Consider the following 16,322-nt stretch of genomic DNA (forward strand, 5'->3'; position numbering starts at 1 on the left):
CAATTGGATGATTTGAGGCATTTTGTTCTAACAATGTGTTTTGCAAAAAAACACCGGATGGTGGAGCTATGACAGGCCAATGTGAAAAGGGTGGGATATATTCCTCAGCCTAGTAGGAAAGTCTGTGAAAGATTTCACGTAAATTGCACACTGCGTTCATGATTTGAGGCTTTTTGTTTCAAAAGGGACAATCCTGCAAACTTTGAAAGCCAATGTTAGCCAATTAGGATAGAATATGAAATATTGGACAGATCCATCTTGAACACATGACTATAGAGATAGTGTGTAACGATCTGCGAGATTTGGTGGCGCTATAACAGGCCGTTCTGGAAATTGGGGCAGAGGTTCATCGTTGGCATCCAGGGAGTGTGTGTGCAAAATTTGGCATCGACCGGGATAATGGTGCCGGAGATTAGCTGGTAACAGACAGACAGACACACGGACGGACGGACGGAGTGCAAAATATACTCTCTCCCCATGCCTTCGGCCTGGTTGAGACAACAATTGAGTATTTCTTGACTGTGTGTTTGATTTTAGGCCTATACTCCCTATAGTATTAAAGAAGCATTCAATGTTACCGACGATCAGGTCCTTTGAGGACAGACAAGCCACTGCCGACTACATTAGCAGTCGAGTTGAGATTATGAAATGACTGAGGTTTACAGATTATTGACGTCTGATGTACGATGTAGTCTTTTTTGTTTTCCTTTAACCCTACAATTTCCCATTGAACCGCACTGCTTCCAATTTGTGCAGCTGTTTTCAGTTCTTTCCATGCCTCGAGTACCATGAATAATGTACGTCCCGTATGTTTGGTTACATACAGTGGTGGAAAGTAACTACTGTATAAAGTACTTAAATACAATTTTGAGGTATTTGTACTTTACTTGAGTATCTCCAATACTTTTTCTTCTACTCCACTACATCTCAGAGCCAAATATTGTACTTTTACTCCACTACAATTATTTGAAAATTGTAGTTACTAGTTACTTTCCAGAATTTGATTATTCTTACAAAACAAACAGTAACCACTTCAGCCCTACAGCAACTTTCATACACTTTTTTTTTTTTTTTCAAATGATTTTTATACATTTGAAAACTTGAAATGGGACATTCTGCATAATGAGTGCTTTTACTTTTGGTACGTTAAGTACATTGTACATTGGACTTTTACTTGTAACGGAGTATTTCTACATATTGATACTTTTACTTAAGTAAAACATTTGAGTACTTTTTCCACCACTGGTTACATGAGGGAATATCCACTACCATCTCATCATACATAATCATTCTCCATATAGTAGAACCTCTTTTCACCACCAACCAGCACCACTGCTTTGCTTTGCAGGGCCAGAGAAAACACAATCTAAAAGAATCTACCATGCATGGAAATGTGTTTTGCAGCTGCAACACTTGTCTGTTCTACCATGCATGAAGATCAATGGATGGATCAGGATACCCATCTGGTCTGGTAACCAAGGATAGTGGCCGGGCGGGCACCTCGTGTTAAATTGGATTTATTTGACAAAATATTAAAAGGGTTCCGTTCACCTCCACCACCTGATCTCTCCCCTCCCAGTGCTCCCACACAACGAACCGGCCATACCAGAGATAGAGTTGAGCTTGATTGGCAGAGATGTTGTGGCAGGTTCTTGTCTGGGACACTACTGGATCAGAATTCATATTCAAGTCTCAATCCATCATTTCGTCTTCAGGAAAGAAAGAAAAAGGGGAGAGCAAAAGACAAGATATTTTCATACTTGTACACAAGCAGCAGGTAGGCCTACACCCTACAGTATGAGATTATAAACATAATATTAGAGACAGACATACAAAAGAAGCCGTGGCAACTGTCTGTCCAGCTCTTAATGTCAATGAAGTCCACACCCACAACACCAGAGGGAGTGCAACAAACCATGTGCAACCCAGATTCGGCACAAACAAGGAGCTAAATTCATTTCGCTCCTATGCCACCAAAATGTGGAACGCCCTACCAACAGCTAGTCATTAAGACATGCGAATCCCTTGACTCCTTCAAAACCGCTCTCAAAGGGCACCTATACAGCTGCTATTCGAAACTGGCCCCTGTAAAATCTGAATCCCTGCATACACCCCTTTTCCCTCCTCTATGATGATTTCCTGTTCATGGCTATAATAGAAGTGTTAATCTATTAATACATTATTCAATCAATCAATCAATCAATCAATCAATCAATCAATCAATCAATCAATCAATCAATCAATCAATCAATCAATCAATCAATCAATCAATCAATCAATCGATCAATGTGTTTAAAGGTAGCAGCTCTGTTTGCATGTGCAGTAGGTCTAGCGGTCTACTCGGTACAGATACTTGGCTAACCTTTTATTTATTTATGAACAGTTCACAAATATCGCTCACAACTCAGTAAACAGAAATGAAAACATAGCCACATGTTGCGACTCCGCCTTAAAATGTATTTCAACCAATTACATGCCAGAACTAACCCAGTGTTACACTGGTGTTGGCGGTCTATCGATTGATGTGACTAAAACGTCAGACTCAGACTGTTAATTGTCTGCCAGCGCCCTCCGGAGTCACAGGATTCGATAGGTTGCCTATTTTGGTATGACACGTACGTAGGAAGTGGAGCAGCAGCAGAGCAGACATGGCGGCCCACAGTGACACAGACATGGACCTGTCAGCATCACTCCTGGACATTGTGAATGAAGACATGTGTCCGCGTCATGTGAAGGTGTTGAAATCGTTTAGAACGGCGCTGCGGGACCAGGAATACAGGTATGATCCGCATGAAGCATCTTTACCGGTCCGTGCGTCTATTACCCTCCTGGAGCGCCTGTGTTAGCTTGTTAGCTCAGCTAGCTTAGCCGACTATCTGATTCTAACCTATTGTGTGGCTGTTGGCTGGGTTCATTAATTACCATTGTGCTTTGTTATGTTTCAGCCATTGTTTGTAAACGGTTGTGAGACTTTTTTTTAGCAGCATGAGTTATTATAAAAAATGAGCAAGGTCATTATCTAATTCTGTGACAACAGCTTTTGATTAATTGGTATATCACATAATTGTCTTACATCATTATTACATTCTCTTTGTAGTTTTATTTGATATACAATATACATATAAATTATTATTATTACAGTAGCTACAGTATGACTGTAATAAATGCTGCTATGTATGAATATGTCCTTTATGATCGCCTATCTGTAACAAGTTCAAGAATTTTGTTTGTATGTTAGTGTCTTGCAGTGTGTACAGTGTACACACACACACAAACCTGCCTGGTTATTATATTAAAGTAATGTTTTTCAATTAAACAAAAGACATTTTTGATATGATCTTTCACTGGTTTATTTTTCATAATAACCAATTGCACAACTTCTCGAAACGTGTGTGAAGTGAGGTGTCTGTCTGCCCTGCCCCGGCCTTAAAGTTAAGTTAATACATAGTTATTAGTTAGCCGCAATTTGCAACTCTAGAGTTGCAAATTGCGGCTAGTTATTAGTTACATTGGTATTTCTGGAAACGTTGCTGCTTCCCAAAATATCCTAGACACTAGGAGACTGCTAACCTGGCTAATAAGCCAGACCGAATCAGCCGTTGGCGGTGAGATATTAGTCTGGCTTATTAGCCAGGCTAGGAGACTGCAGCATTCGTTTTGTAACGGTACAGGTGTTTTGCTTTTGTTTTTAACTGAATTCTGGGAGATCAGAAGTTGCGAACACTACAAAAATGGATGTTACACTAAGACTTTACTAGATTAATAAATACAAATGTATCAATAACTATAGCGTACTGTACGTGTGTGCATATTCCCAGGGATGGGGTGGATGAGGAGGTGTTTGGCACTCTGTTGAAGATCTTGTCCAGGTTGGATGAGGAGCTCCGGTGCCAAGATGCTCAGTCCGTTGTCATTCAGCTCACCACGGAGTGTTGCAGGGCCCTGAGGAACTCCTGTGTCCAAAGCCAGCGGAACCAGGACCTGCTCCGGTAACACAGGCTACACTTAATGTTAACACTTAGTGTTTTATTAGGACTGAGGCCGATTCTAAAATAATGTCTTCTAAATCCTGTTTCTACGTCAGTGGTGCTCAACCTATTTCATGTCAACGACCCCCAGAATTATCTGTATTTGGCCGTGGACCCCCATCTGAAAATATGTTTTTCAGGCAGCCCCCCAAAAGCAAAGATTTGCGACACATTTTCATGATTTTTCAATAGCTAAAGTACTATAACATAATGCTTAAAACACGAAAAGTGGTTCCCGTCCTGAAGTGTACAAAGAACATAACCAAACTGACTCATAAGTCGTAAGGGTAACGCATTCAGAGTTAAATTAATACTTTACTGGATGGTTAATGCAAATTATGATCCTGTGCTATTAATTCTTAACCTAATAAGTGTTAGGGTTAGGTCATTTGCACAACTAGGAAAGGGCCTTTCAAAAATATCTGAATGACTTCCCAACTCAACCAAATACTACAATACATGTGTAAAATGTATTTTCTTGCATTCGACAATCAATGTTTTCAGAATGGCAATATGTAGTTCTAGCAAATGTGCCGGATGAAAACAAACTGGTCTAACATGTCTTTCGTACAGGGAGCTTGGTTTCATTGAGGCCACCATTAAAATCCTGAACTTGCTTCTGACCCACGAGAGCAGTGACGGCCTGTTCGAAAGTGAGTCCTTAATTAGCCTGTCTAGCCCTAATAAAAATAGCCGACCTGCATAGTAGATGGCCTATTAACGTTTTGGGTTGAATTCTACTCGTCCCATTTAGCTATTGGTTGTGGAATCCAGTTGCTGGGTAACCTTTCAGTGGGAAACCAGGCATCCAAAGACCACATCTGGCTGCAGACCTTCCCAGCGACCCTCCAGTAAGTGCTCCTGCAGTCTTTTTGTGCCACATTCAGATCAGCAAACTGAATTTATGACTTATATCCGTACAAAGCACAGTGTTCATTCAAATGTTGCCAACTTGCCATCAGGCTGATTAACCACTTTCACCCTGGCATCCCTACTGTGGGCATGAAATTATAGGTGAAAATGATTGTTTTTCAAAAGAAGCTAATCTATATGTTCATGTGTCCATAGTCTCGCGTTACCAGACTGTTGACTCAAGCTATTTCCAAATGCTTCATCATACAGTCAACGGAAGAGCTATCATGAGTAAAATATCAAGCGGAAGTTGAGCCTCCTCCCCACTTCCGTTTCGTCTTTATAGTCGCGCAAATTTATTCTAATACAGATAGAAAACATCTAAGCACATCATAGCTTGTTGCTTAGCAGAAAGGAAAATACAAAAAGAAAACGTAAAGATATTTTAAAAGATATTTTCGTGATCGGAAATGGCAGCTTCCTTACTCAGGCTATAGTTCCAGACTCTATACAGGTATATAGCATTTGGAGATTGTGGAATATGTGATGTGTATTGTGTCCACATCATGATAGATTGTGAGGTTGTAGGTGGCAATTTGTAAAATGCAGGAGTCTAGCCATCTAGAAATCAGTCTTGGAGCCATGCCATTCTCAATCAGGTGGATCCTGAGATCCATGTGATGTGATTTAAAATTTTATGCATGTAAATTGTAAATGCTTTGTTATAAAAAGGGGGGGGCTTACATATACTGTATCTTACATATTATGTAAGATACATTCTATGTATCCCCCCTTTTTTTCCTAAAATGTTTAGTTATTTATTCTTATTCTCGTTTTGGTTATTTTGTTGGTTTTTCGTTCATTATAATAACCCTGGTCTTGAGCTGAACCTGTGGTGCATATACATGTACATGTGCAGACAACTGCTGGGTGTTGCTGATGAGAAGGCGGTGGGCTTTGCCTCCATGGTGATTCACACCTGCCTGGATGAAGACAAGGTGGAACAGCTCCCCGAGCCCCAGAACCTCCCACTGGCCCTCAGGGTGATGGAGCTGTGCAGGACCCAACCGGACCTGGACTGGCCGTAAGAGAGAGAGAGAGAGAGAGAGTGTGTGTGTGTGAGTGACTGTGTGTGTGTGTGTGTGTGTGTGTGTGCCAAATGTGTGTGTGAATACATGTAAGTACTATTGAGAGTTGATAAATATACGTGTGAGTGAGACTGCGCACACGTGTGCTAAACAAAATCATGGACCCTCCTTTTTCCGTTTTAACCACATTTACCCTGTTCCTTTTTTGAGCATCTCATTATGGTGTTTTTTCCCCCAAAATTTGCTGATCTACAATTGGCCATTTTCTTTTTTTTTTAAAGATATTTTTTTGCGGCTTACGCCTTTTATTGATTTTTGAAGGGACAGACAGTAGGCTGACAGGAAACGGGAGAGAGATGGGGGGATGACATGCGGTAAAGGCCGTGTCGGGTCCGGGAGTCGAACCCGCGGCACACTGCGACTGGATTACCAGTCCGGTGCCCAGACCGTTACGCTACGGCCTGGGCCCAATTGGCCATTTTCAAAGGAATACTAAACGAGTAGCCCATTTACCAACTCGCTCCAGGCGTACATCCGGCGGAACTGCTCGGCCTGGTATTCCTAAAGTAACCTAAGTAAAATATGCGTAAACGGTTAAACCTAACCTGGCTTATTCCTAACCTTAACCCCAGTAAAACTATGCCTAAACCTAAACCTATTTCTAACCTTTATTCTCAGTAAAACAAAATAAAGAATACAAAAACCGCCGCACCGAGCGTTGGGCGTGAGGTCGGCGGAAACAAATGAGGACGAGATGGATTATGGGCGACGGTACCGGATACCTTACTTACGAACCTAACTTAGTATGAAATAAGGCTTAAAGGGACACTTCACCCTTTTTGCAAAAAAATATATGTTAATGACGTTTAGAAGCTTTAGAACACTTTCCTGGGGGTCTTTATGTGTGTAATATGTGGTTTTAGATATTTTAGATTGTAGCAGTGAGCCTGTTGTCTCTGATGTCATGGACACTGGGCTCACTTCCTTCCTGGACTACATGTTGTCTCAGTAAGACAGCTCTCCCCCTATCCACAAGGAGGAGCAGTGCACCAAATAATTATGGGAATTGTAGTCCAGGAAGGTAGTGAGACCAGTGTCCATGACATCAGAGACAACAGGCTCACTGCTACAATCTAAAATATCTAAAACCACATATTACACACATAAATACCCCCAGGAAAGTGATCTAAAGCTTCTAAACGTCATTAACATATATTTTTGCAAAAAGGGTGAAGTGTCCCTTTAACTGGGGCCATTCTACTGATTGATTCAACACTCTGTTGTGCTAGGGTTCTAATTGCTACGCAGCACTTCCTGAAGTCCTCCACTCTGGTCGAGAGCATGTACACAGGGATGTCTCCGCTGGAGAGGTATGTCCTAATCACGTAGCATGCACGCACTGACAGTCGCGCACATGTGCACACACACACACACACACACACACACCTTTTTAATTATATATATTTATTTTTACCTTGGATTTTATGTCTTGTTATTTACCTTGGATTTTATCTCTTGTGTGTTTTCCATCATCTGTCAGTGCACCGTGCCAGTGCTTTTAAGGTTAAATTATGAGTTTAGCCTCATTCTACTTGCGTCGTAAAATTCTGTTCTAAATAATTGCATGAGCTAGATACAAAGACACATTCATGCATTAATACATCATGTTATAATAATGTTAATAATAACTCATTCCATTTGCTTTTCTGCTTTTTCTTTTCTTTGTTCTTCAATTATTATGCCTCATTTGTGCTTTTAGATAATGCTCATTTATGTGTTGCTTGTTGTGTTTTCACAAGCTTGTAAGTTTTGTTCTAGATGAGCAATATATGCCTGCTGTATTTTAATTTATGTCATGTCAGGGTTACTCTGCTGGAACTGCTGTCAGCCCAGCTAGGAGAGGAGGACACAGAGGAGTGTGGTATCCCTCCTGAGGTGGCTCGATTCCTGGCTTGTTGCTTCCAGAAAGGTTGTGGAGCCGTGCTCACACTCGCCTGTGACTCTGCCACCAGTGATGAGGTATCCTTAACCACTTAACCACCCTATACCGTTGCTGTCGGGCAGAAACCTCCCATCTCCATATTTTCAAACCTTTTTGAGTTTTTCCGTAATTTAACGTCCTACGTGATCACACAGTACAGCGTCACTCATAAATTGCAGATGGACCAATCTGCGAACCCATGGAAGAATTTACCTCTGGGGGCACCGCCCGCTTCTGCGTGTAGAGTCCGGATGTTGGCCCGTTCACTCCCTTTCAGCCCTTCTGGTGGTGCGTCTTTGTTTTCTTTCCTACAAACAACTCGTTGTAGCGGGAGTTGCCGACAGATCCAGCTGCAGAGCTCTCAATCTGTCTTGAGAGATTACAGATCGACGAGCACGAAGCGCAGTCTGCTAGTTTTGCTATTTTTTAATTTTAATCCTAAAAAAGTTACAGTTTTGGAGGTTTCCATCCGACAGAAATGATGTACTTAGTTGACCAGGGTCACCCGGGGCTAGGGATGCCAACGATTCATCGATTTTCCGATTAATCGTCAGGGTCTCCGAAATCGATTTTAATAACGTTTTCTGTTTATATCAAGTACTTCATACCAGCCCCTTATGAAACTACTTCTCCCCAAATCCAAATGGATTTCATTTTCCATCCTGAATGGCAATGAGAACTGAGAAGATCTCCACAAAGGTTTACTCATCAAAACTTATTATAAAACTGTAACCATCAAAGCATGCACTCAACATATAATGGTTATGTGACCATGGCATGTGCATAATATAAAATCTTAAAAGTTTTATCTGATATTGATTACAAATCAATATGGGGGGGGGGGGGGGGGGGGGGGGGGGGGTTTCAATGAATCGATTATTAATCGGCAGAGCTGTCGAATATTCGATTTGGCTGATGGTCACTTTCTGGCATCCCTACCCGGGGCTCTATACTCCCTTTTCCCCTCTACACCAAATGTCTTTGGCAAAAATAGATGACAAGTGTTCACATTGTGGCGCACAACCGCTCATTCATGTTGTGGTGTGGTGATACAGATTGGTTAAAATAAACTTGTATTCATTTAAAGTATAAGTTAATAAGATTGTATTCCCAATAGTCCCACAAATGTTAGGTTAGTATAAGGTTAGTGTTATGGTCAGGCTTAGTTATAATGGGGGCCGTCATACGTACGGTACTTCGGAACAATGGACTGTCAGACTAATGGCATAGCGCTAGGGCTTTGTGCACAAATGGCCTAATGTTTCCATTGTACTTCCATTGTGGTCTCTGCAATAGAACACTTTTTACCGGAACGCTTTTTCAAAGTTTTTGTCCTACAGTTTAATACAGCAACACTTGACTGACTTCTTGACTTAATGTCTTTGAAAACGAATAACAGAGAGTAGAATGGGTTGTCACATGACAAAATATATAAGCCTGCACGTGTGTCTTAAGTGTCCACAACTCTTTTGTAAGCAAAATAGAACATTTGACTTTGTTCGGACAAGAACAGGCATGTTTAGCCTCTTGTGTTAACTTCCTCCTCCCTCACAAGTTAACCATGGAGCAAATTTGGAGTCCGTTTCTCAAATTCCTCCATAATGGCCAGCTGCTAGTAAAAAACGAAAGGATGTTGAAACAGAGTTTTAATCATTGGCCTGGGTTTGGTCAGCTTTACCCTCCTTTAGTTTTGACAACCTCCCCTCACATGCCCCCGTTTGTCCTGCAGGAGGCGCTGACGGTGATCAGCCTGTTGGACGTGCTGTGTGAGATGACCTCTGACCGCAGACAGTTCATGTTCCTGCAGGAGCATCCTGACCTGTTGGAGTCCACCATCGGTACACACACACACACACATACACACACACACACACACACACACAGTCACACACACATTGTCTCTGTCGGGTGGAAACCTCATATTTCTAAAACTGTTACTTTACAGGATTCAAATGTGAAAATTGCATAAGTGGCAGATCTAGATCTGCTGCTTTTGTGTGACGCTGTAGTACTAAGTATAATCAAGTAGGCCGTTCATTTACGAGAAAAAAAACACAAAACATGGAGATAAGGGGTTTCTGCCTGGTGGCAAAACAAACTAGTCGTTTGCTCCATTCAGTGCGTTGGGGCATTTCTGGGTTTGTCTCCTCCAGTGCTCCTGCAGCAGGTCCATGCCTTGGGAAAGGCCAGCAAGAATGTCTTCAGCGCTGCCCAGAACTTCTCCTCCTTCGGCCTGGGCGGGGACGCCTCCTCCTCCTCCCCCTCCGTCAGCTTCAAGGCTCATCTCATCAGACTGATCGGAAATCTCTGTCACGGCAACACCAGCAACCAAAACAAGGTCTGTTCATTTAGCGGCCTCTGAGGGAATATTCTAGCAAAGAAATAGGTCTGCATGCAACTATATATTTGATTATTTTGAGTGATTATTCTATCCACTACTTTTTTGATTAATCGAATAATTGAGAAGCACATTTATATTATATATACTTGGGACATAATGTGTGTGTGTGTGTGTGTGTGTGTGTGTGTGTGTGTGTGTGTGTGTGTGTGTGTGTGTGTGTGTGTGTGTGTGTGTGTGTGTGTGTGTGTGTGTGTGTGTGTGTATATATATATATATATATATATATATATATATATATATATACAGTATACACACACACACACACTTTACTTGACAAACTATATAATGACAGTGTTTCTTCTTTTCTATTTCCAAAGTCAGCAGTATTCTGCTGGCAGGTTTGATTAATGATGGCTATATCTTATTGGGGGGGAAAAATCATAAGCCTGAAATGGATAATCCACAATATCACAACACATTGTGATGTCACACGTTATATGAGCATGTATATTTGCTACTTACGCCACGGGACACCGCGATGAGGCATATACAATCAAAGCAGTGTTTTTGTGATGGATTGACCCTTTTCATTAGGCCCAACGTTTTAGCGTGGCAGCGTTAGTACCGTGGCTGTGTCGAACTTGCGAACCCATCAATTGTGCCCCTGAAAAACATTACCACATGCCAACTGAAAACTAGAAACCTATACTTGTGTTTGAGCGGTGCCTCCGCTCCATTACGTAGCTATGTGTGTCTGTATGTACTATGTGTGTCCCTATACGTGTCCGAGCACGGAAAGCTGCAACACGGTAACTCTGTCATTTCTCTACCGTTTCGAAGGCGGGAAGGCTCGGATGTTCCGGTGACCCCCATGCAGTAACTCTTTCATTTATCGACCGTTTCGGACGCGGGAAGGCTCGCCGGAACCGGGCCGGCCCGGGGGGCGCGTTCCTGGGGGTCTGGATGTTCCGGGGTGTTCAAATATTTTTTCCAAAAAGAATCAAAGTACAGTACAGAGCACGGTACACTACAATACAGTACAGAGCACAGTACAGTAACTATAACAATACATGTATAGTTGCACCGCTCACTTCACACAGGTGTCATTTTTCAGTTTTTTATTACCCCGTCGCCATACCATCTTCAATAAACCAATGATGGTGCAACCCCAATGTTGTCCAGAAATAATAGAAACTTGCAGTTTTCCATCCGCCACCCCACAAACTTTGGTTGGTCTCACCTCCAGCAGGCCGCTTCTCTCTTAATCCTTCGGGATCTGTCCTATAATTCGACATACGGTACTCTGTGCTTGTGTGCAAGCATGCTTGCCTCCCCTGCTTGCAACACAGAACTTGTGGCTTCTCCAATCGACAGGGGGTGACGGGGTTGGTTATTTCCCAGCTCACTTCGTCAGCCATTTTAAATTCCCTCCAATCACCGGGCCATATTATCAGTGTTCCTTCTCTTTCACCATCTATCATCGCCTCTCACTGTAACATAAAGCACCCATTAGATAATAAGCAGGGATGCGAGTGAGACAGCAGGAGACAGCGCGCATCACTGCCTTCAGTATAGACTCAATCCCACTTAATAAAAACAGATCTGAGGAATGCTTGTGGGACGGCCACCCCGGGCTGGCCCTCTCATAATATTTACGGACGCTGATCTGCGGTCTGCTGGTGGTCAGCAATCACCCCCAGATCCATTTTCACCCGAGGATCTCTTCCCGTAAACCGATGTCATTCCGTTCACCTTTGGGACACGTTAGAAACTTAAGACACGCACGTGTGTGTGCTGCATGTGTGTATATACGATTGAATTCAGTGTGCCGCACCCCCCCCCCCCCCCTCATCTCGCTATGGGGTTGGAAGTAATGTAAGCAACTTCAGACAAACAATAATTTTAAACAGCGGAAAAAATGCGGGTTTGGTTGCTTGCACTCTTTTTTGAGTGTCTCCTTCTCTCTCTCTGCTCCTCTTACCAATACATTCGGTGGGCAACCACATGCAGAGCCGGGTCCAGACAATAATGTAACCTATAGAATTAGACTCGGGACATAGAGCAGAGCGCCCTATTGTGACGGCCATAAGTACAGTACCAACCCCAAAATCCCTGCTGCTGTTCCATGGTAGGCTGAACCCAGGACAAGGGGCACCCATCTTATTTCATGTTGTCATATTTTAGACACTCTGGTTGAAGTGTTGCACTTAATCACATTCAACCAGGCATCCCTAATTTGGCGGATGTCTGAATAGTTTTCGCAAATTTTCTAAAATATTAAAAGAAAACCATCCTATAGCAGATCTGCAAGCTCACAACATGTCCATGTGTTGTGAGCTTGAACATTTGGTATGTTATGAAAGTATAATTTAGGCTTAAGTGGTTGAATGTATTCCCTGCTCAGTTCCCCTGGATCTACATATTGCACGGCCCCTGGTTGTAAATGCATGTCATAGTTGTCAAAGTACCCCCGTTTCACCACTGGATCATTATTCAGTCCTCGTGGTCTTAGGGTGCCGTGAGGGGGCAGTTTTGTGGTTTTGGTCAACTGAGAGAGTGAACGGTAGAGTGTCTGCAACAGGGTAATGACCACCCGTTTCCTATGGATTTAGGTTACCTAAGACTGTTAAACTGTATTTACATTGAAGCATTTAGTGGACGGCGTTATTCAGTGTGATTCACCCATGAATGAGCAGGTAGGATTTCAGAATGTTGCTGAAGGACATTTTTATTGGGCTTAATACTTCTTGTATAGTTCCCAAGGCACACTGGACCTTTGTGTAAGTGTGGTCACTTGTCATGACATTCAGAAAGACAGTGTTCCTGAGTGTTCATTTAACTGAGTATACAAGGTAAGGCACTCTTGATGAGTGGATGGTTCTGACTATCCAAAGTGCATTAAAACAATACCAGATACAGCTTCTTGGTAGGTCAGTAGATGGCTACTGACGATTGATTGATTGATTGATTGAAATATTTATTAACAGTTTGTAGAATTACAGTACATTTCGAGCACAAACTCAATACAAAGACTGTTAACTGTGAGTGGACGACCCAATTAAGCATTACACTTGTTTACAACAGGGTCCACATTGTTCAATTAATCAAAACATTTAGAGACATACAAATAGACACTTCTATGTAGTTAAAGAACAGAACAGGAATTCATCATATAGGAAGCAAAAAGGGAAAAGATACATATACAGTGAGGGGAAAGGGGGGGGGGGAGAGAGCGGTGGGGGGGATTCAGATTTTACAGAGGCCAGTTTCGAATTGCAGCCATCCGTAGGTGCCCTTTGAGAGCGGTTTTGAAGGAGTCAAGGGATTCACATGTCTTAATGACTGTTGGTAGGGCGTTCCACATTTTGGTGGCATAGGAGCGAAAATAATTTAGTCCCTTGTTTGTGCCGAATCTGGGTTGTACATGGTTTGTTGCACTCCCTCTGGTGTGGTGGGTGTGGACTTAGTTTACATTAAGGAAGTATTTAGACAGGTACATGGGTATCTTGGTGGTGTATCGAATCTTGTGGACCAGACCCATTGCAAGATGCTGTACTCTGTCGTCGACCCTAACGCCAGGGCTCCACTGGGCGCGTTGCGTCACGCGTGCGTGCGTCAAAAAACGAACCGGTTCAATTTTATGGTGACGGAGACGCGACGCAACGCGGGCAGTGGAGCCACCCTCCATTGATTAACCCATTCTGACCTGAGATCAGATTCATACGAGGTTTCCACTGGACACACACTGGTCTGATGAACCCATTCTGACCTGAGATCAGATTCTAAAAATGTCAGTCGTTCTTCAATTTTTTTCAAAAATAGCAGACCTACAAGCTCGTATCGCGCCACTCGGTGGCGCGATATGAGCTTGTAGATCTGCTATTTTTCAATAGCTAAAGCATAACATGATGCCAACACCAAAATGGGTGCCCGGTCAGAATGGGTTAAAAGGGCACATTCCCGACACTGACGGAGACGCGACGCAGACGCGCCGCAGACGCGCCGCAGACGCGCCCAGTGGAGCCCTGGCGTAAGCCATCCCAGCCTGTCAAAGTGGGCAGGGGTGAGGTGGGTTTGGGGGGTGAGGCCAAGAAGGAGCCTGACCAGTTTGTTCTGGGAGGTCTGGAGCCTTGTTTTAAGGGCCTTTGAGGTGCTGTGGTACCAAGAGGTGGATGCATAGTCAAAGAAACCTTGTACGAGGGCTCCTGTTAAGGTCTTCAAGGTGTTTTTGTTGACCAGTGAGGAGATCCTGTAAAGGAATCTTGTTCTTTGATTGACTTTTTTGATTTCGTTGGTGGCCATTTTATCACCGGAATTATCACGGCATTCAATGCTCTGATTAAACTCAGATTTTGTCCAATGCATTGAAAGGGACAAAATCACATTTAATTAGAGCATTGAATGCTGTAATTAGACGCAATTTAGGACTTCTTCTTTAGTTCGGTTAATATGTTAATCTCGACTTCCTGATGCTGCATGAAGACTGCACAGCCTGTCGGAACTAATTTGCTACTCACCATATAAAGACGTTTTTGTGGAGGTGAGAGTCCCCACCACATGTATAAAATGCACTTTTTGTCCAGAAAAGATTTTATTTCACCGGAAGAAAAATATGTTTTTGTTACTCCACTGCGCCCTCTACAGATATTGTCAATAGAAAATCCCATTGACAAGATTTTTCCTTCCGGCTCAGAGTGCGTCCACTAGGGAAAGTAGGCTTTCGCCTTCCGTCTTTGTATTGTATAGTAGCAAAATCGTTCTTTTGATTTTTGCAGAAATCGAAAGGCTGTGCAGTCTTCATGCGGCGACAGGAAATCGAGAGTATCATAGCCTTTAGGAGAAGTCCTTAAGTCTATGGACCAGAGCTAACCCTAACCTCTGTCTTAACTGGCCACATACGGTAAGTCCACTATTGAACCTCATATCAGTTTTTACCAGCCACTTAAGTCCCCTAACCTCATATCAGTCTTAACTGGGCCGGCCATGTAGTCAGTTGACATTATGGATTATTAGGCAGTCTACTGTATGTAGGTCTACTCTATGTAAGATATGTCAAAACTCACAATTTGGTTTTTTTGTGTGTTTGTCTCAGGTGAGAGAGCTTGAAGGAATACCACTCATCCTGGACAACTGCAGCATAGACAGCAATAATCCATGTATCCTTTGATCGCTGAACCTGGAGGTGGGGCTCTAACACAGAGAGTTAATTGTCTCCACCAGGCCGAAGGCATGGGGGGAGAGTATGTTTTGCACTCCATCCGTCCGTGTGTCCGTCCGTCCGTGTGTGTGTGTGTGTGTCTGTCCGTCCGTCCGTGAGCAGCTAATCTCGGCCACCGTTAACCCGGTCGATGCCAAATTTTGCACACACACTCCCTGGATGCCAACGATGAACCTCTGCCCCAAACTTTCCAGAACGGCCTGTTATAGCGCCACCAGGAGGGCCGCTTTGTGCAAAACAAGTTTTTGCACAGTACACCTACAGATTTTGTCCAAACATCACGCAAATTGGTACACAGTCTCTCTAGAGCCATTCAACGAAACCGGTCTTTCACATTTCTCAGACTCCATCCTGATTGGTTAAGATTGGCTTCCAAAGTTCACAGGAGTGCTCAGTCAGTTTCAAACAAAATGCTGCAAATCATGAACACATGGCGTGATTTCCGTGAAATTGTGCACCCACATTCCCACTAGGCCGAGGACGAAATGCCACATGAACAATTTCAACTCAGCCTCAAGGTGGCGCTATAACTGGCCGAAAAGTGTTTTTACCTCTAACTGCACGGATCTGTGGATAACTTTGTATGCCAACTCCCTAGAGGCCAAGGAAAAACCTTTGCCTGGAATTTTTCACATCTGCTCTTTATAGCGCCACCAGGAGGCCGACATATGTAAAACACATTTTCTATTATTACTCCTTCAGATTTTATCCAAATTTGACGCAAATCGGTACACATGATCTCCATAGTCATGCCATGTCCTACATTCCTATCCTGGTGGAGACCTGTGCCCAGAAGGGCACTTTTTCTAGTTCG

General features: G+C 43.0%; 1 protein-coding gene across 1 annotated transcript in view; it reads left to right on the plus strand.

Moving 5' to 3' along the window:
* The first annotated feature begins 2,669 nt into the window (after positions 1-2,669).
* Positions 2,670-16,322, plus strand: part of atxn10 (ataxin 10) — a 19,559-nt gene continuing 5,906 nt past the window's right edge. Inside the window, exons 1-10 of the mRNA XM_083757627.1 lie at positions 2,670-2,779; positions 3,819-3,989; positions 4,602-4,681; positions 4,783-4,879; positions 5,800-5,964; positions 7,258-7,338; positions 7,831-7,987; positions 9,679-9,787; positions 10,103-10,287; positions 15,383-15,446. Of these exons, the coding sequence (XP_083613753.1) occupies positions 2,673-2,779; positions 3,819-3,989; positions 4,602-4,681; positions 4,783-4,879; positions 5,800-5,964; positions 7,258-7,338; positions 7,831-7,987; positions 9,679-9,787; positions 10,103-10,287; positions 15,383-15,446 (1,216 nt within the window). The 5' untranslated portion in view covers positions 2,670-2,672. The remainder of the gene's footprint in view (positions 2,780-3,818; positions 3,990-4,601; positions 4,682-4,782; positions 4,880-5,799; positions 5,965-7,257; positions 7,339-7,830; positions 7,988-9,678; positions 9,788-10,102; positions 10,288-15,382; positions 15,447-16,322) is intronic.

The sequence above is a fragment of the Protomyctophum parallelum genome (genome assembly GCF_964188405.1).
Source record: "Protomyctophum parallelum genome assembly, chromosome: 22".
In the NCBI taxonomy this organism is placed as follows: Eukaryota; Metazoa; Chordata; class Actinopteri; order Myctophiformes; family Myctophidae; genus Protomyctophum; species Protomyctophum parallelum.